Source organism: Myxocyprinus asiaticus, chromosome 9 (assembly GCF_019703515.2).
Source record: "Myxocyprinus asiaticus isolate MX2 ecotype Aquarium Trade chromosome 9, UBuf_Myxa_2, whole genome shotgun sequence".
Lineage (NCBI taxonomy): Eukaryota > Metazoa > Chordata > Actinopteri > Cypriniformes > Catostomidae > Myxocyprinus > Myxocyprinus asiaticus.
Window position 1 is genome coordinate 44,227,149 of NC_059352.1, and position 19,893 is coordinate 44,247,041.

The 19,893-nt window shown below is 39.0% G+C and overlaps 1 protein-coding gene across 10 annotated transcripts in view; it reads left to right on the forward strand.

Annotated features, from left to right (window-relative positions):
• plppr2b (phospholipid phosphatase related 2b) overlaps positions 1-19,893 on the forward strand; it is a 97,251-nt gene that overhangs the window by 22,456 nt on the left and 54,902 nt on the right. For all 10 annotated transcript variants that reach the window (XR_007898232.1, XR_007898233.1, XM_051707743.1 and 7 more), the window contains one exon: positions 614-723. Coding sequence is in view for 8 of the 10 variants with exons in the window: in XM_051707743.1 (XP_051563703.1) it covers positions 646-723 (78 nt within the window). In the remaining 2 variants the exon portion in view is untranslated. The remainder of the gene's footprint in view (positions 1-613; positions 724-19,893) is intronic.

The following is a 19,893-nucleotide window of genomic DNA, read 5'->3' on the forward strand; positions in this document are numbered from 1 at the left end:
GATTAATATAAAGGGGGATACGTGGTGTTTTATGTTTTGTTATGTTGAGATTTAAAGAGTTTCTGTTATGTTGGAGTTTTGGGGGTTACCATTATGGTGAAGAATGGAGGTTGAACTACCGATTAAGACAGGTAGATGTCACCTATGAAAGTGATTGCTCACTAACCATAGCATAGTTATTAAACAAAACTCTGCAGTGGTTCCAACCAGCATGTATTTCACATGCTAAAATTTACTTTATGTACTAGTTAGTGCACAAAAAATGTTTAGCATTTAAAATTTAACCAACAAAGGTGACATCAAGGTAATATTTGCAAACTGAATTGCCATTGGTCTTTCTTGCATCTATTTGTATATATGTTATATACTGTGATAGATCTTGTCTGTCTTGCATATACAGTATTTAACCATTTCTAGCCTCCTTTATATGGCACAGTGACTATGTGTTGATTAAATAATGCAGCATTTCATTCACACAAAACCAAAGCCTAAAACCTTAGCCTATCAAAACTTTAAATCTATTATTTTGCTGCATTGCAAGCACCATTTTTTCCTTCAGTAAATGCCAATCTATGTTAAATAGCCGATTCCTGTGTGTTTTTATTTTTTTCAGGGTGACTCACTGATATACCGCAAACAAGTGAGATGGACAGAAGGAGAATTGTTGGGAGGGGAGGAGTTAAGAGAAGCACATATATTGTGCCATGCTTTCTGTTCGTAGAGGTGAGTTGTAGACTAATCAGAGATAGTTCACTTCTGTTCTCTTTAGCTGTTGCAAGTATCACTTAACCATGCTGTATGCTTTCATATCCAACATCTCTCTGTGTCATCACTATTATGCTCTGCCCTCTGGTGGAACTAAATAAAAAAATAAAAAAATTAATCAAGTCTACTATTGTAGATGGAGATGTTATTGGAAATGTCTAACCTATTATGTCATTTAACTCAATGATCAAACAATGAGCAAAGTCACAATGGCAGAACCAATGTCTGTTGTTATTAAAGGAATATTTCACCCAAAAATGAAAATACTGTCACCATTTACTCACCCTCATGTCGATCCAAACCTTTATGCTGTTATTGTTGATGTTTTTTTAAGAGAACACAAAAGGAGAAATTTTGAAGAATACTTACTTAGCTCTTTTCCATACAAATATAATAAGAACTGGAAGGTCCAGTTCATGGTTTATAATAGCCATAGCTGTCAAGCTCCAAAATGTACAAGTATCGACACTTATTGTCACTATGAATTGTTGTTGTATGGAAAAGAACTGTTTCAAAATTCAACAAAAATTCTTTGTTTGAGTTCCACAAAAGAAATAACAGCATACTGGTTTGGAGCAACATAAGAGTGTGTAAACAGTGACTGAGTATTTATTTGTTGGTGAACTTTTCTTTAATTGAAGGTGATGTATTGTTATACTACTTTGATTTTTGTAAAAATGTTTGAGTTACCCCTGAAGGAAAGGGCAGAGTAATGTGATTTTATGAGACTCAACCACTCCGCCCCAGAATTGCGCTACCTTTTACAGGGTGCAGTTAACCCACAGCTCCCTCGACTGGCAGATCTAATAAATGGTACACAGAACCAAACACAAATATGTACTGAAGTATGAGCTTCTGAGCCTACAGTAAACATCAAACAATACTGTTATTCTTTGATATAGCCATGATATCCAATTCATATGTCTGCCACAATTCTGTGACCTCTTTTCTCATCTGTGATCTTCCACATCCCTTTATTCCTGAGTTCTCATTGACTCAGAGGACAGCAAAGACCTTCAAAAGTGCTCTTAATTAATACTGCTAATGAGCAGCGTTAGCGCACACAGTGCCTGATTGCCTCAGTCGCCCGAGACCAAAAACAGAGGCAGCAAAGATTTCAGCCAAAATGTATGCATCTGTCTAACATACAAATATGATGGCACTAAGTTTGTGTGCCAGCACAGCAGAGCGTTCACAGGCTTTTCAAAGAGAGTTAAAACCTGCAAGCCACATGTAGTCAAATCACAAACTTGGTGCCAAATTCAGTGTCAGCTAAGATAGGTGCATAGCCCATCTGTCCCAGTTTAATACGCAGAGACAACTACTGTATAAGTAAGCCATCATTTGTAGGTTGATTCCTCCTGCTTGTCCAACCAACGACAGACGTGGAGAGTGTTTGGAAACCGGTTTGAAAACAGTCATTATTTTTGCAATTCCTTTTGGTGTCACTAGAGGCACAGACACTTGGCTGTGTTCCACTGCCTCTCATTCTTGCCATTTAGCAGATGCCTTTCATTCAAATCAACTTGGTACACTAATATGCTGAATGGATAACTCCTGGGTTTACATCTTTAGACAGCAGGTCCGTATACTAGAATAAATACTGTAAACTCACAAACCATCTGATGCAAATTGCACGCAAAAATTTTAAGAGCTTTTGAAAACAATACAGCCATAATTTTTTTATATCTCTTTTTTTATTATTATTATTATTATTTTACTGGACTTCCAAAAGTTTCTGCAAAATATATTTTTATCACAAATTTTATTAAAAATGGAAAATAACCGTTATTATTACCAACATGGTAACTGGATGTCACTCATTCGCAATATGAGTTCATGTAACAACCATACTGATCGCACTGTAAATTCGGCAACAGTCAGTCAAAGGTTCTGCTGCTGACACCAGTCTCTGCTTACCAAAATCTGAACCACTGCCCCTAGTGGCCGAAGCTGGAAGTATTTTTGAACATATAGACACTTGTGAGCTGTAGTCACAGAGTGGTGCCAAAAGTGAGTTGTATTTTTAGTTGCTAATGATGTAATATAGGAGGGGTGGGTAAAAAATATTGATTTTCAGATGCATTGCAATCTTTATTTGAATGATCTCGATATTGATTCTTAAATCCCAAGATCGATCTTTTACTCTACACGCAACCAAAGTCCTGGCGCAGCCTTTTACTACAATGAGAGGAAATCACTCGCATTAGCAACCAAAGTTTGTGCTATGCGATTAATATATATATATTTGGCAACTGGCTGGTAATAGTGTAGTAGAGTGGTGGAGTATTCAGCAGCGAGATCGTTTCACTGCATGTTGAGAGTAAAAATTGTTCCATGTGATGCGTGTCCAAAGAGGAGATCCATGCGACCCATTTGTCATTGAATAATATCTCTTTTAATACCTTTTCTGCCTTTTATAGTCAGTTGTTGATAAAAAAACAAAAACAAGATAAACCATTCGAGTTCTGTCTCGTTAACATGCTGTGAAATGTTACGTTCGTGGGCATTGGAGGAGTCAGGAGACAACAAAGCAGGTTCAAGGTCAGTCTCTTTTAATTGTTTGCTTTTTTAAGCACACAATCGACTGTAACCGTCGATTACATAAAATAATTTGTAAATAAATGAAAGCCCAATTAATGACTCTCTTAGTCCGGGCTGTCGTGCTTTCCAGTCACTCTCTTTCCCACACTGACGCTCTGGCGTGCCTTTTCAGATCTCCCTCCGCCATCACTATAATTAGAGACAGGTGTTAGAGTACTCACAACCCAGGTGATGAGCCTTACCGCTCTCCCTCTCCTGTAGACCGACATATGACCATGCCCCCCCATGCCACACATGCGCTCATTAAAAGACGCTCTTTACAGAAATGCCGGGTTTCCTTAAAGAGACAGTACCAGTTTTAGCGCGTGTTCAACAAATCAATGTAAATACTTTTTAAATTCTGCAATAAAAAAGAGTAACAAGAAAAATAATGTATGAAATATATCTAATTTATTGATTGAATACATAGATTGGTTCATTTTTAAAAAGCCAAAATGTGGACGGATCATGTGAATCCAGCAGACATGTGAGCGACTAGCTCTGCGCACTTTGCTAGTTTTTAATTATTTTCATGTTATAATCCAGTGAGATTCGATACACCCAGTTACATATTTGCTCTTTGAGGTAAACATGGCAAAGAAGTCAAAATCCTCAGACTTTAAAAGACACTTATGTGCTCTAGCTGAAACCTCTGGCAGCCCTGCCAGCCAGGGACTCGATTTGGAAGGCACGTCAGGAGAAGAAATTCAGTGTCAACTGTCCAACATCTCAGTGATGCTGATGAAGGTTGTTGCTGACTTGGAGGATCTCGCTGTAATACGTCAATCTATTACGGCGATGGAAACAAAATTCTCTGAGTTGGTCACAAGAGTGGCAGATGTTGAGAAACAAATCGATTATCTGGAGTCATCGGAAAGGGAATTATCCGCTAATCCGCCCGCGCCCTGAAGATCTTGAAAATAGGAATCAAAGAAACAATATATACGAATTGTTGGAATTCCTGAGCATGAAGAGGGCAGAGATGTGGTGAAATTCCTGGACAAACTCTTCCCGAGTCTGCTCGACATAACAGGCCATAAGCTGGAAATCGAGCGAGTTCACAGAGTCCCGGCTCGGAGATCCACTGATGGAGACAGGCCCCGATCAATTCTGGCCAAATTTCTGAGATCATCTGATAAAGATCTCATGTTGCGCCAGGCGAGGAGCAAAGGAAAGCGAATTCGACGAGAGAAACGCGATCGGTTCAAGGATCGTAAGAAACTCTTACACCAACGGAAGATCGCTTTTGCACTGATGTTTCTGGCCAAACTGAGGATAGACAACAAAGATGGCCGCAAAGTATTTTTATGCCCCAAAAAAGCACTGTCCTTTATAGAAACTATGGGTGAGTAAACCATTGCATGTTACTTATGTGAGTGGGCTGACTCACTGTACATAACTCGACTGTCTAAGGAAGCTGGGCGCCATTTTTGTTTCTTTCTGCGTTGGCTCCGCCTAGCGGCTGGAGTTTGTTTTGTGGAATGACATTTCCTTCAAGAAACTTTTGCATTGAAGGAAGATCGCTTTTACAATGAAGTTCTTGGCCAGATTGAGAATGGACACTATAGATGACCACAAAATAATCACATGCCCACACAAAGGATGTCTTTTATAAAGATGACGGACTGAGTAAGTCATGATGTATTTTTTTTTTTTATGTGGCCTCCAAGTGAATTTGACTTTTGATCATCCGAGGAACCGGGATGCCTGTTTTGTTTCTTTTTGTGCTGGTTCCGACTAGCGGCTGGAGTTTGTTTTGTGGAATAACACTCCTTCGGGACAGTTGTGGATGAATCTGTTCTTTCTTTGTGCTTATGCCTCCTGTTGGCTGGAGTTTTTGTGGAGTATCTTCGTGAGACATTGGAATGATTACGTCATCTGCTGCACTCATAAACAGCCGGCTCACTGAACACTTGTTTCTCTGTCCGAGGAAACTGAACGGCTTTATATCAGCTGGAGCTTGTTTTGTGGGGGAACACACCTTCGAGACAGTTCTGTGAATGAATCTTAATTTCTTTCTGTTTATTTTGCCAGTTAGCTGGGTTCTGTTTTACAAAATATTTTCTGTTATGTAATTTTGCCTCACAAAATCTGTATAGAAGCACCAGACTTGAGCAATCCGACGGCAAAGTTGTCACGGGGGTTCTCGTAGGCGTACATGGACTGAGTTTAGAGGGATTGATGCCGGTTGGCGCTGTCGTGCGTGGGGTTAATGCGCATGTTTTTCTTTTTTCTGTTTGTTTTGTTCTGGGGAAAGTTCGGAGTTTGACTGTTGCATTGATGTTGAAATGTGGTCTTTGTAATTTTGTTTTTGATGCACAATGTATTTTTTCTATTATATAAAATGTCAAATGTTAATACGAGTGGGTTATCTTTCTCCACATGGAATGTGAATGGGTTGGGGCACCCCATAAAAAGAAGGAAGATTATTTATTTTCTTAAGCGTAAGAAATATGATATTGTGTTTCTTCAAGAAACACATCTTTCCCCACAGGAAGCTGAAAAATTTGGGAAGATATGGGGTGGACATTCTTTTTTTAGTGCTGGCTCAAGTAAGAGCAGGGGGGTCATTATATTGATAAATAAACATCTACAATTCAAATGCCTCAAACAGATTAAAGACAAATCAGGAAGAGTCATTGTTGTTCTAGCAGAAATTCAGGGGCAAAGTCTGATTTTGGCTAATATTTACGCACCTAATGCTGATGATCAGGGCTTTTTTATAGATCTTGAAGGGATGTTGCAAGCTGCTGGCACCCCTCATAATATAATATTGGGAGGAGACTTTAATCTTTTGATGGACTCAGTCCTTGATCATAGTGAAGCAAAAGTGTGTAAGCCCCCTGGAGCAACATTGACGCTTCACAGGATGTATAACATTCTTGGTCTTGCAGATGTTTGGCGACTTTTGAACCCATCTGGTAGAGACTATACATTTTTTTCATCAGTCCATAAGATTTATTCTAGAATAGATTTTTTTTCTAAGTCCCTCATTTCATCTGTTGTCGATTGCTCAGTTGGAAACATCTAAGTCTCAGATCATGCCCTGGTGAGCTTGGAGATGTTGCCACATACGGAGAAAAATAAATCATACAGCTGGTGCTTTAATGTATATGTAAAGAGGACGCGAGAAGCAGTTTTCCTGGTTCAGGTCAGGGTTTATTTTCTCTCTCTCTGCAGCACCAATTACAGTCTCCCAGTCTTTGCGTTATGCACAAAGTTAATCAACAATTACACACCGCTTCACAAAAATAAACTCTCATCATTTGTAATAAAAACTCCTTGCTTCTTGCTCAGGTCTGTCGTGCCCAGGCTCTCCCTCTCCTATTTGCGGTGTGTCTCTATTTATGCCGCTCTCCCCGTGCTCACTGAAATTAGAGACAGGTGTTATACATAATTTAGCTCAGGTGTAAGCGCCCTTACCGCTTTTTCTCTCTCCGGAGAGATGCTTGACCACGCCCCCGCTGCCACAGTATACCTTTTGCAAAATCCTGATTTCCAACAAATGCTAAAGACTGAAATCAATGTCTATATGGAGACCAACTGGTCCTCAGTATCCTCTGTGGGCGTGGCTTGGGAGGCACTTAATGCGGTTCTTAGGGGTCGGATCATACAGTATGCCTCATTCACCAAAAAATCCAAAGCACGAGAACTAGTGGAGTTGGAAGGGAATATTAAAAGTGCAGAGGCAGAGCGGAAGCACCGAATGCCATCTAATGGCCTCAGAGAATTGACCCGTTTGAAATACAAATATAATACTATTTTGTCGCGGAAATTGGAGTTTTGGTTACTCAGGGCAAGACAGTCATATTTTGAGTCAGGGGACAAAGCAGGGAAGCTTTTGGCAAGATATATAAAGCAGAGAGGATCTTTTTCTACCTTTCCTTCAGTGAAATCTGCTGGTGGTGAAATTTTTACCTCGGCCATTGATATTAATAATGGCTTTAAAGAATTCTATCTTGATCTCTATAGTTCCACATCTTCGTCTTCTGATGAAGGTATTAGAATTTTTGTCGAACCATTAGAACAACCTAAATTGACGACTGAGCAAAAAAACTCTCTTGATTCTGAGATAACCTTGGAGGAACTTGATAAGGTAATTAAGGCCTTACCTACAGGCAATGCTCCGGGGCCAGATGGTTTTGCTGCTGAATTTTTTAGGTCTTATGCTACAGAACTGGCTCCACTTTTGTTAGAAGTTTATTCTGAATCATTAAAGAATGGAAACCTTCCGCCAACCATGACGCAAGCCCGGATCAGTCTGATTCTTAAAAAAGACAAAGATCCAAGCGAGTGTAAGAGTTACCATCCAATTTCCCTAATCCAGCTAGATGTAAAAACCCAGCAAGGTTGCCCTCTTTCCCCATTATTGTTCTGTCATGCCCTGGAACCATTAGCAGCCGCGATAAGAAAGGAGGATCATTTTCCAAGGGTGGTGGTGGGAGGCGTGGCGCATAAGCTTCTGCTTTATGCAGATGATATTTTATTATTCGTCTCTGACCCTACTAAATCTATGCCTTGCCTCCACAGAATTATTAATTCCTTTTCCAAATTCTCAGGATACAAAGTCAACTGGTCTAAATCCAAAGCTATGTCTCTGACAGCATACTGTCCAATAACGGCCTTCCAGCTAGGCACCTTCCAGTGGCCCAAACAGGGCATTAAGTATTTGGGTATTTTATTCCCAACAAATTGTTTGATTTAGTTAGAGTTAATTTTGACCCTTTAATAAAAAGGATTTTGAGCGATATAGGCAGGTGGGCTTCATTATATTTATCGATGATTGGGAAGATTAATGTTATTAAAATGAACTGTATTACAAAATTTAACTACCTGCTACAGTCTCTCCCGGTAGATGTCCCCCTCTCTTATTTCAAGCAATTTGAGAGCATAGCGAAGTCTTTTATTTGGAGTGGTAAGCACCCCAGATTACAAGCTGCATAGGCTGATTGACAAAGGTGGGCTAGGCCTACCAAAGATTTTGTTTTATTATTATGCGTTCGGTCTCAGACATTTGGCTCATTGGTCGCTTCCACCTGAAAGAGCCCCTCCCTGGTTCTGCATTGAACAAGAAGTTCTTGCCCCTATTTTGCGATTGCAAAGCCTTTCTGTCAATCTAACCAGAGAAGTTAAATCACACCCCATTATTTCACATTTGCACTCAGTATGGACAGAAGTGTCCAGAGTGTTTAATTCATATATTTATCTAAATATTGCCTCGAGCCAATGGCTAAACCCCAAACTATGCATTAATAAGTCCCCTTTTTGTTGGTCAGAGTGGATTGCAAGGGGGGTTAATACACTCGGTGATCTTTTATGAGAGTGGTGTGATGAGATCCTTTGAAAATTTGGTTCATTATTTTGGGATCCTCAGATCTCAGTTTTTTTAAGTATCGTCAGCTACGCCACTTGCTCTGTACCATTTTTTGGGTATAGCATACAGAATCAGAATCAGAATAAGCTTTATTGCCAAGTATGCTTACACATACAAGGAATTTGTCTTGGTGACAGGAGCTTCCAGTACACAACAATACAAAACAGCAACAAGACTTTTAAAAAATAATTACAATTGAATAAAAAATAGATAAATATTGAAAAGAAAAAAGTATATATAGAATTCACAATAGACAATATATATATATATATATATATATATATATATATATATATATATATATATACACACACACACATACATATATATACACATATACATATATATGAATACATATACATACATACATACATACATACATACATACATACATATGTAGTGCAAATCTAAATACAAATCGGTTATATACAGTGCAAGGGAATGTAATGGCAGAAGAGGTAGTATGTGTTGGATAATATAAAAAGACTAAGCTGTGTATTGCATATTAATTATTGCTCAAAGGGGCAGTTTTAACTGTTCATGAGATGGATAGCCTGGGGGAAAAAACTGTTCCTGTGCCTGACGGTTCTGGTGCTCAGAGCTCTGAAGTGTCGGCCAGAAGGCAACAGTTCAAAAAGGTAGTGGGCAGGGTGAGTGGGGTCCAGAGTGATTTTTCCAGCCTTTTTCCTCACTCTGGAAGTGTATAGTTCTTGAAGGGAGGGCAGGGGCAACCAATAATCCTCTCAGCAGTCCGAACTGTCCTTTGTAGTCTTCTGATGTCCGATTTCATAGCTGAACCAAACAAGACAGTTATAGAAGTGCAGAGGACAGACTCAATGACTGCTGAGTAGAACTGTATCAGCAGTGCCTATGGCAGGTTGAACTTCCTCAACTGGCGAAGGAAGTACAACCTCTGCTGGGCCTTTTTCATAATGGAGTCAATGTGGGTCTCCCACTTCAGGTCCTGTGAGATAGTAGTGCCCAGGAACCTGAATGACTCCTGCTGCCACAATGCTGTTTAGAATGGTGAGGGGGGACAGTGTTGGGGGGTTCCTCCTAAAGTCCACAATCATCTCCACCGTTTTGAGTGTGTTCAGCTCAAGGTTGTTTTGACTGCACCAGACAGCCAGCTGTTCAACCTCCCTTCTGTATGCAGACTCATCGTCATCTCGGATGAGGCCGATGACACTGGTGTCGTCTGCAATCTTCAGGAGCTTGACAGAGGGGTCCTTGGCAATGCAGTCATTGGTGTAGAGGGAGAAGAGTAGTGGGGAGAGCATACATCCCTGGGGGGCACCAGTGCTGATTGTACAGGTGCTGGAAGTGAAATTCTCCTGTCTCACAAGCTGCTGCCTGTCTGTCAGAAAGCTGGTAATCCACTGACAGATAGACATGGGAACAGAGAGTTGGTGTAATTTAGTCCAGAGAATAGCTGGGATGATGGTGTTGAAAGCCGAACTGAAGTCAACAAAAAGGAACCTTGCATATGTCCCTGGTCTGTCCAGATGTTGCAGGATATGATGCAATTCCATGTTGCCTGCATCATCCACAGACAATAGTTTGCTCGATAAACAAATTGAAGGGGATCTAGAAAGGGTCCAGTGATGTCTTCAGGTGGGCCAACACCAGTCTCTCAAATGACTTAATGACCACAGATGTCAGGGCGACAGGTCTGTAGTCATTAAGTCCTGTGATTTTTTGGTTTCTTTGGGATGGGGATGATAGTGGAACGTTTGAAACAGCATGGGACTTCACACTGCTCCAATGATCTATTGAAGATCTGTGTGAAGATGGGGGCCAGCTGGTTAGCACAGGATCTAAGACATGCAGGTGAAACGCCATCTGGTCCCTGTGCTTTCCTTATCCTTTGTTTTCGAAAGACACGGCATACATCATCTTCACAGATCTTAAGTGCAGGTTGAGTAGCAGGAGGGGGGAGGAGGGGGATTGCAGGAGGTGTTGGTGTTTGTGTGAAGTGAAGGTCAGAGTGGGTGTGGGGTGTGAGATTGGGCCTTTCAAATCTACAGTAGAACACATTCAGGTCGTCAGCCAGTTGTTGGTCCACCACAGGTTTGGGGGCAGGAGTCCTGTAATTCGTAGGTTGTTTCATGCCACTCCACACTGATGCAGGGTCGTTAGCTGAAAACTTGTTTTTCAGCATCTCTGAGTATCTTCTTTTAGCCACTCTGATTCCCTTATTCAGTGTGTTCCTGGCCTGATTGTACAAGACTTTATCCCCAACTCTGTAAGCATCCTCTTTGGCCTGACGAAGCTGCCTGAGTTCTGCTGTAAACCATGGTTTGTCATTGTTAAATTTTAAATAAGTCCTAGTAGGAATGCACATGTCCTCACAGAAACTGATATATGTTACAGTATCTATGAGCTTGTCCAGATTGGTGTCTGCAGCTTCAAAAACACTCCAATTAGTGCAGTCAAAGCAGGCTTGTAGTTCACGCTCTGCTTCATTGGTCCATCTCTTTACAGTTCTTACTACAGGCTTAGCAGATTTTAGTTTCTGTCTGTAGGTTGGAAGAAGATGAACCAGACAGTGATCAGATAGTCCCAAAACTGCTCTAGGGACAGAGCGATATGCATCCTTTATTGTTGTGTAGCAGTGATCCAGTATATTTCTGTCTCTGGTGGGTCATGTAATGTGCTGTGTGTATTTGGGCAGTTCACATGTGAGGTTTGCTTTGTTAAAATCCCCAAGAATAATAATAACTGAGTCTGGGTATTGTTGTTCTGTGTCTGTGATTTGATCAGTCAACTGTTGCAGCGCTGTGTTCACACACGCGTTTGGTGCGATATACACACTCACCAGAATAAACAAGAAAAACTCCTTGTTTAGCGAGTAGAAAGGTTTACAGTTTACAGTTTACAGTTAATAAAGAGCACTTCCAAATTAGGACAGCACATCTTCTTTAACGTTGTTACATCTGTACACCAACTTTCATTGATGGCATGTTCCACCGCCTCTTGTTTTACCCATTAACTCCGCGATGCGATCCGCTCTGAACAGCTGAAAGCCCGGCAGATGTAACGTGCTGTCCGGAATGGCTTCACTCAGCCAGGTTTCTGTGAAACACAAGGCAGCAGAGGTTGAAAAGTCCTTGTTTGTGCGGGTGAGGAGATGTAGTTAGTCCGTTTTGTTAGGAAGAGAGCAGAGATTCGTAAGATGAATGCTCAGCAGCGCTGTTCGAAATCTGCGCCGATGGAGCTTGACCAGCGCGCCTGCTCGTCTCCCTCGCCTGGGTCTCCCAAACAACACAGCCGCGCCTCCAACTAAAATGTCCAGCAAAACATCTGAATATTTAAAATCCGGGAAAAGATTGACTGGTATATGCTGTCGAATCTTCAGCAGTTCGTCTCTGGTAAAACTGACTGGAAAAAGATTACTAAACACAGGACAAACAAACAAAAACAACAAAACAATAGGAGCACTCCACACAGAGGCAGCCATCCGCAGCACCATCATGAAGCAGCAGATACTCTAGGAGAGGTGATTTCTTCTTTTGGAAAAGGTCATGAGGCATCAGTGTATTACTCCTTATTAATTCAGAGTCTGGGGGACGGAGTCTCAACCACTCTCAAGAGATTATGGGAGAAAGATTTAAACTTGGAATTGGAGGAGGGAGAATGAGCTAGGATTTTAAAAAACATAAAAACTGCATCTAGAGATGCAAGGGTGCGCCTTATACAATTCCCCTCTAAGTTGTATAGGCTTGGTCTTAAAGACACACCCACCTGCTGGCGATGCCAATCAGAGGACGGAGATGTAGCCCATGTCTTTTGGGGGTGTGTTGAAATACAAAAGTTTTGGTAAAGGTGCAGTTGAATCTGGTGTGCGATGTGTTAGGCATTCAGGTATCATTCTGCCCCAGACTCTGTATCTTGGGTGATGGAGCGGTCATTGACATTGAAAGTAGTCACATAAAGAGTTGGGACTTAACCAGTGTAATGGTCGCCAGGCAGATCATTTTGAGGGGCTGGAGGTTGGCTGGAGCACCCTCTTTTCAGGAGTGGTGCTCGGAGATGGGAAGGGTGGCGGCCTTTGAGGAAGTTACATTCAGAGGAATGGGGAGGTATAAAGTGTTCGTGGAGAAATGGGGCGGGTATTTGTCATTTGTGGATGTGTGTTTATTGTTGTTGTGTTTTTTTTATTTGTTTATTTTGATTTTGATTTTATTTTATTTTTTTGTGCATGTGTGTGTCTATGTCAGTTTGGACCACTGTTATGTTGTTGGGGTTATGGTGCACTTGGAAGGGGGAGGGGTAATAGTTGAGGTTAAGTTTGATTCTGTGTATATATGTTTTGTCTTATGAGGTACATATATGTGAACCAATAAAAACTGTTAATCAAAAAAAAAAAAAAAAAAGCCAAAATGTGACCAAAATGATGAAAAACTATTAAAATATAATTAGTAAAATTTATATTTTCGTAATGTACCTAGTTGAAAGGTCCCCTGTATAAGTTATACAGTATTAGCTGGGAGATAATTTATTTTATATCTAAGCAAAAGGGACATTACAAGTGAAATATACCCAAATGAATCGATATCGAATCCGAATCGAATCGAGAGCTTGTGAATCGGAATTTAATCGAATCAGGAAATCTGTATAAATACCAACCCTATAATACAGTCAACAGGAATGCATATTTTATCAACACCCCCTCCCAACCCAAACTCCAACCCTAAACCTATCCCTCAGTGGAGTGTAAATTTCATTTTAGAATGAACATGCAACCTCTGGATTGCGCTCACCATTTTTTTATGTGAACGCAATTACAGTACTTCTTGGATTCCATTTGACCAGAACCCACGTCTTTGAGGTTTCTTGCCAAATGTGCTATTAGTAGCACCAGAGGGAAAGGTGAACATATTTGAATCAGTGCAGAAATGTCTGATGGAGGATGGTGCTTGTCAGTAATTCAGCTGAATGTGGTTGATTTCATGGTACATGAACATTCGGAAGCAACATGTCGATTTCTAATGTGATCGTGTTCGTTACAACAAAATATACTATTGTTTGAAATGTTTATTGTGGAATAGTGGCATATTTTTTTAAATTACTGCCAGTATCATAGAGTGTACACTACACAGTATTCAGTAAGTAGTAAGCTAGTGTTCAATTCTTTCTTATGGAACACTACCTACATAGCACTCTCTGCTGGAATCCAGCCCTCCTCTGTGGCCCGTAATGGTTCTACATTTGCATCTCATTATCAGTTGCATTTGGTAACATTGTCTCTGGCATTTTTCTTTCCCTAATCCTTCATACATTTCAAGCTCTGCGTCAACTCAGCGCTGTGGGACAAATGCTAATAGACCTAGAAATAGTATAGAACATTTTAACATTTCTTTGCATTTTACGCTTTTCAAAATCCTAAAACTTTCTGTCAATTTCCAGGTTTAAATTAGACCTAAAGTCCCAGATTCGCTATGTAGACTCAAACTTTTGAACCCCAACCAAACTGCTCTCTAGCTATACTGTATGCTTAAATATACCTTAATTACCAGCCATCTTTTTTTATTATTACACATGTTTCTAACACTTCTCCAAAGTGACCTATACTACACTACTCAAGGGCACAATGGTGACACATCTATTCTCCAATTTATTATTTAAACCTGCAACCTTTAGAATCCTGGCCCAGTGCTTCCATTTCTAAGCTAGCACCACCCAGTGTTCTCGTAATCTTTAAGACAAGTTTTGTTAAGGATCCGTTTTTGAAGTACCCCCTTATGTCCCCCAGAGGAGTTAACTCATTCCCATATTGATGTTCAGTGAGTGTTTTGCAGGAGATTAGATAAGACCAGAGATAAAAGGCTAATTCTGAACTACCAGAAGAGGTGGGTGGAACACAGTGTTTGCCAAGAGGATGGATAAATACTTTGATCAAAATTTGTCTTTGTTCATCGCAGTCGAATCAAACACAGCTAGCTAAAAGATAGAAAATTAGATAAAAAACGCTATGTATTGCATGGAAAATGTTATCGTAAAATGTGCAACTTCCACTGTGAAATAACACAATGGAAAGCGTTTTTATAGTTTTAAAAATCAGCCAAGTAGAGAATTGAAGTAAACGCTCCAAGAAATGTATAAAATTCTCATGAAATGAAAATGTTAATAGAAAATGCAAAATTTGCAACACCGATTTATCTGGTAGAATTTGAGCAGTTTGCAAAACATTCAATTAAATAAGACTCTGCAAGAGTTTTCCTGGTGTTTCTGTGCACTTGCACTAACTTGAAGTAGGTATCTAGTTTTATACTTCTAAACCCCTAACCATACAAACTTACCTTAAGGAACCCTGACTACCCTTTTAAACCCTTAAGCCTATTATTAAGCTTCAGTGTATAACTCATCCCACATTGTTTGAGCTACAGACATGAACGACACCTCAAATTATACAGCTTATTGAGGAGAGGTGCTATTGCTTTTCTATTACTTTTCAGATTTAAATCCCATAGATTTACACTGAAGGAGGAAACTTGAGACATATCTAGGGTCCAGAATATCATAAAGACTTGGGGGTGGGCTTTTTTGACTTGGGCTAGTAAGCATCCACCTAGCAACCACTCAGAACACCCTAGCATCTGCAGAGAAATATGCTAACAACCACTCAGAACACCTTAGAAACCACATTGTAATATCCTGGTAACCACCTAAAACACCCTAGAATCATGGTGTTGATTTTTCTACGTGCAATTACCACTCTCATATTCTTATGAAAACAAAATGGAATCGTGCATTTTTTACTTGGCAACAACACGGTATACTTGGCAGTTATGCTCCTCTAAATTCTTAAATCAGCATTCTTTTGATAAATGTAACTGTTGTTGAAACAAACAACAAAAGGGGAATATTCCAGTGAGTTCTGTTCAAAGTGTTTTTCATCTGGGTTTTACAGACTCTGTTATTCATCTTAGATCAGTTATTTTAGCATTGTGTGGGCATCATTGAATACCCTACATAAGTGTTAATGAGCCAGTTTTATGATCTGACGCAGAACTTCAGTGGTTCTGCCACTTTATTATGTATTCTTTTGCGAAAAGAGATGCTATTTAAATGGATTAGAATCACCAAGATGCATCTACTCTCTCAGCTAGTGGATTTTATTGTAGGATCAGGATGAGTAAGACTGATAGGAATGATCCACTTTTGCACAAAGTTCTTCTGTTTGCCCTTCTATAAATAAAACTTTATGAATTGCATGCTTGCCATCTGTTGAACATGGAATCAAATTGCATGTGAAGCTAAAGCAATTTTTATTAGTCACTCTGGATAAAAGTATCTACTAAATAAATGTCCTAAAAGTAAATGAGTCCACTCATAAAAAATCTTTTTTTTTTTCTCATTACAAATTACTGTATATTAGCATAACATTTTGTGCGAAATGTTGAAGGAAAAAACTATTTGAATTTCTTTAGTATGTTTTCTAGTATCTTTAGTATGTTCTGTTTTTCTTTAATGACAGCATGCAGTTGAGCTGACATGAATTCCACAAGTTTGTGCAAAACCTAATGATGTTATCCAAGAATGATTTGAAAATGTTCCAAAGAGCATCTTGTGTACTTCAATACTGTATATGCAAGGAAATCTGATCTCTTGTAGAAATTAATTAACATGGTCAATTTCTCAAATTTGATTTGATATATGACCTAAAAAATAGTGCAGAATTAAATACATCATCATCATCAATATTGTACATCATAACGTTTCTTTGTTTTACATTTTTCAGAAATCCTCAAACTTTGTTTATTTCCAGGTTTAAATTAAAATTTGAATCCAAGATTTTAAAAATATAGACTCTATATACAAAAAATAGACTTTACAGAATTTAGAGTCTACATGTTGTATTTTTATTAGTGGCTTGATAGATTTTAGACTAGCCCTCAACATGCAGTTTTATTTAAATTAATTGTAGTGTTTTTATATTTTCAGGCAGTGTTATCTGAAAAAAAAAAAAAAAAAAAAAAGCCTCATAGATAAAACATAAATTGGTGGGTGAGTCTAAAATTTGTCTTCTAAATAATTTAATGAACAAGCCTTTGAAATGTAATGTGTGAACAGCAGAGGGCACAATTATCCCATAGATTTGGCCCCTAAACTGACTGGCAAATTTCTTATGTGACTAAAACTGTAATATTGCTTTGATTTTACTCATAATTTGTTTGAGATATGATTTTTTTTTCTGTCAAGCTTCTTTACTGTGGAATGACTCACAATTAGAACTATTAGAAATGGACATCTATAAAAAAAGATGTCCACAGATGTGAATAGAAATAGACATCTGCTAACTATTAGATTACCCGCCTGAGAAAAAAAAACAAACTGTAAGGTGGTTTGCGGGTCTTAACTGGTTTCACTGGTCTCCCAGCCTGGCTAAACTGGAGCCTAGCCAAGCTGGTCTTTAGCAGGTCGGCCGTCTGGTCTCCCAGTCTGACCTTCTGACAGGTGCCCAAAACCCCTTCATAACAGACTAGACTGGCCAGGCTGTGACACCAGATAAACACATTTAGCTGGTTTAAGCTGTTTTTTGAGCAGGGCAAATTATTATTATTTTTTTCTTTCCTAAGCGCAAATGCTAATAGCTAAAGTTAGCTGGTGAGTTTTAAGAAAAATAGTTACTCTGTCTCACTTCAGTTTTCTCCAAGTTTTTGACAGAGTTGAAGTATGAGTTGAGTATGAAGGCTGAATTTTTATGTGCAGGCACAACAGTCCAAAAACAAGTCAAAAACACTAAAAAACTGACTAAGCAAAAGACTTACTCTGATAAATTAGGTCACAAAAGTGTGCCCGCTTTGTAAAAGTCCCTTGTGTAATCAAACACATGACTTTTTTTAATTTTTTTTTTAAGTTTACCCTTTTTCAACACAAACTAAGAACAGTGTTTAAAAATTTAAATAGCTAAACCAGCTAAAACCAGCATAGTTTAACTAATGTTCCTGCAGCTCAACCAGTAGCGCATGGTGCTAATAATTTCACGTTCATGGGTTCAAATCCCGGGGAACTAATTTACTGATGAACTGGATACCTTGAAAACACTGTAAGTTACTTTGGATAAAAGTGTCTTTCAAATTAATAAATGCAAACTTCCAGAGTGCTCACCCAAAAAGTCTCAGAACTATTGTTATTATTGATAAGAATTACTCCTTATAATATTTATAATATAAGCATTCACATTTGAAAATCCAAGAAGTTGAAAATTGTAAACATGTTTTAGTTTGACTTCAATATCAGGGATTTTTAAACACCGTTGTCGTACAAACGAACAGCCAAAACACATAAAACGTTTTCCGTTTTTAGTTGAAAACGTTGTTGTGTAAACGGCCCCCAAGTAAGTAAAGTCGGGTGGGGGGGGGGTTGGTGTAATCAGGACTCAAGTCGAGTCTCGAGCTCCGAGCCCTCCAATATCGGACAGCAGGCCAAATATGCTTTACTCTATTGAAGATTACATTTACATGCAAACTACTGAAGTATAAAATGTGGTCCTTCATTTTTGGATTCTTTCATTTTTGGACACAAAGAATTGAGGGAGAAAAATGATTGGGAGAGAGAGAACACGAAAGTATAGAGAGAAAATTAACAGGGATCCACACAGAAGGGAGGAGATCCTAAGAGAACGATGAAGAAAGTAAATAGTTTAAATGTTGCTTTGAAAAATGCAAAATTTCAATCATCTTTCATTCAGTTAAATTAAAATGCTTGAATGTAATACATCTTATTTCTCTTTAATCCAACAACTACCATTTCTGTCCTATGGTGTGACACACATAAAAGAACCAAAAATAAATTTTTTAACTCAAAATATGTTTAAAAAAAACTGTTGAATATTGCATCAGGGTAGATATAATCATCACTCATCTTAAACTGGTATAATTTTCAACAATTTTGAAAGGATGACAGCAAATTTTGACTTGCATTTAATGAAAATGTCCAACAAGTTCAACAGGTAATGGGGGGAAGCTGTTATTCATAATTTCACAATAAATAAAAAGCACCATATGAAAATAAGCATCTAACAATGAAAATAAATCTCTCTCATGCTCTTTGTATATTACCTAACTTTTTTTCTTCATTTTTGTTATGTCACACCATAGGACACATTTACAGTGCAGTTCAGTGGAAATGTTCAAAAAACAGTGAAATAATTGACAAAGTTAGTGACCCCTTATATTTTCTTAATTATCAGACTTTACACTACATAATTTTTATTTTTATTTTTTATTTTTTCAAAATTGTGCTTTACAAAAAAATAGTTTTTTACTGCATATTTGTCAACTACCCAATACTCTAATCAACCCAAGATTTGAGACATGAGTGAATTGTTATTCTTAGTCTTGTGTTCATTTGATTACCTGTTACAAGAAGCCATCGAAATTGTTAGCTGTGGCCCACTTAGAAAGTTATGGACATATTATTAGTGATGCTTGTAAGGCAAGTGTCACTACTATTATTGCTCATACTTACAAACCCCTAACCCAAAGTGTTAAAATGTGGTGTGCAATTTGCCCCCGTTCTGGACATAAATGACCTCAAATCATGTGGCTTGTTGAGGAGAGGTGTGCTATTACGATATAGATGATAAAACGAACAATATATATACACTATATTGCCAAAAGTATTCGCTCATCTGCCTTTAGACGCATATGAACTTAAGTGACATCCCATTCTTAATCCATAGGGTTTAATATGTCGTTGGCCCACCCTTTGCAGCTATAACAGCTTCAACTCTTCTGGGAAGGCTTTCCACAAGGTTTAGGAGTGTGTTTATGGGAATTTTTGACCATTCTTCCAGAAGCGCATTTGTGAGGTCAGACACTGATGTTGGACGAGAAGGCCTGGCTCGCAGTCTTCGCTCTAATTCATCCCAAAGGTGCTCTGTCGGGTTGAGGTCAGGACTCTGTGCAGGCCAGTCAAGTTCTTCCACACCAAACTCGCTCATCCATGTCTTTATGGACCTTGCTTTGTGCACTGGTGCGCAGTCATGTTGGAACAGGAAGGGGCCATCCCCAAACTGTTCCCACAAAGTTGGGAGCATGGAATTGTCCGAAATCTCTTGGTATGCTGAAGCATTCAGAGTTCCTTTCACTGGAACTAAGGGGCCAAGCCCAGCTCCTGAAAAACAACCCCACACCATAATCCCCCTCCACCAAACTTCACAG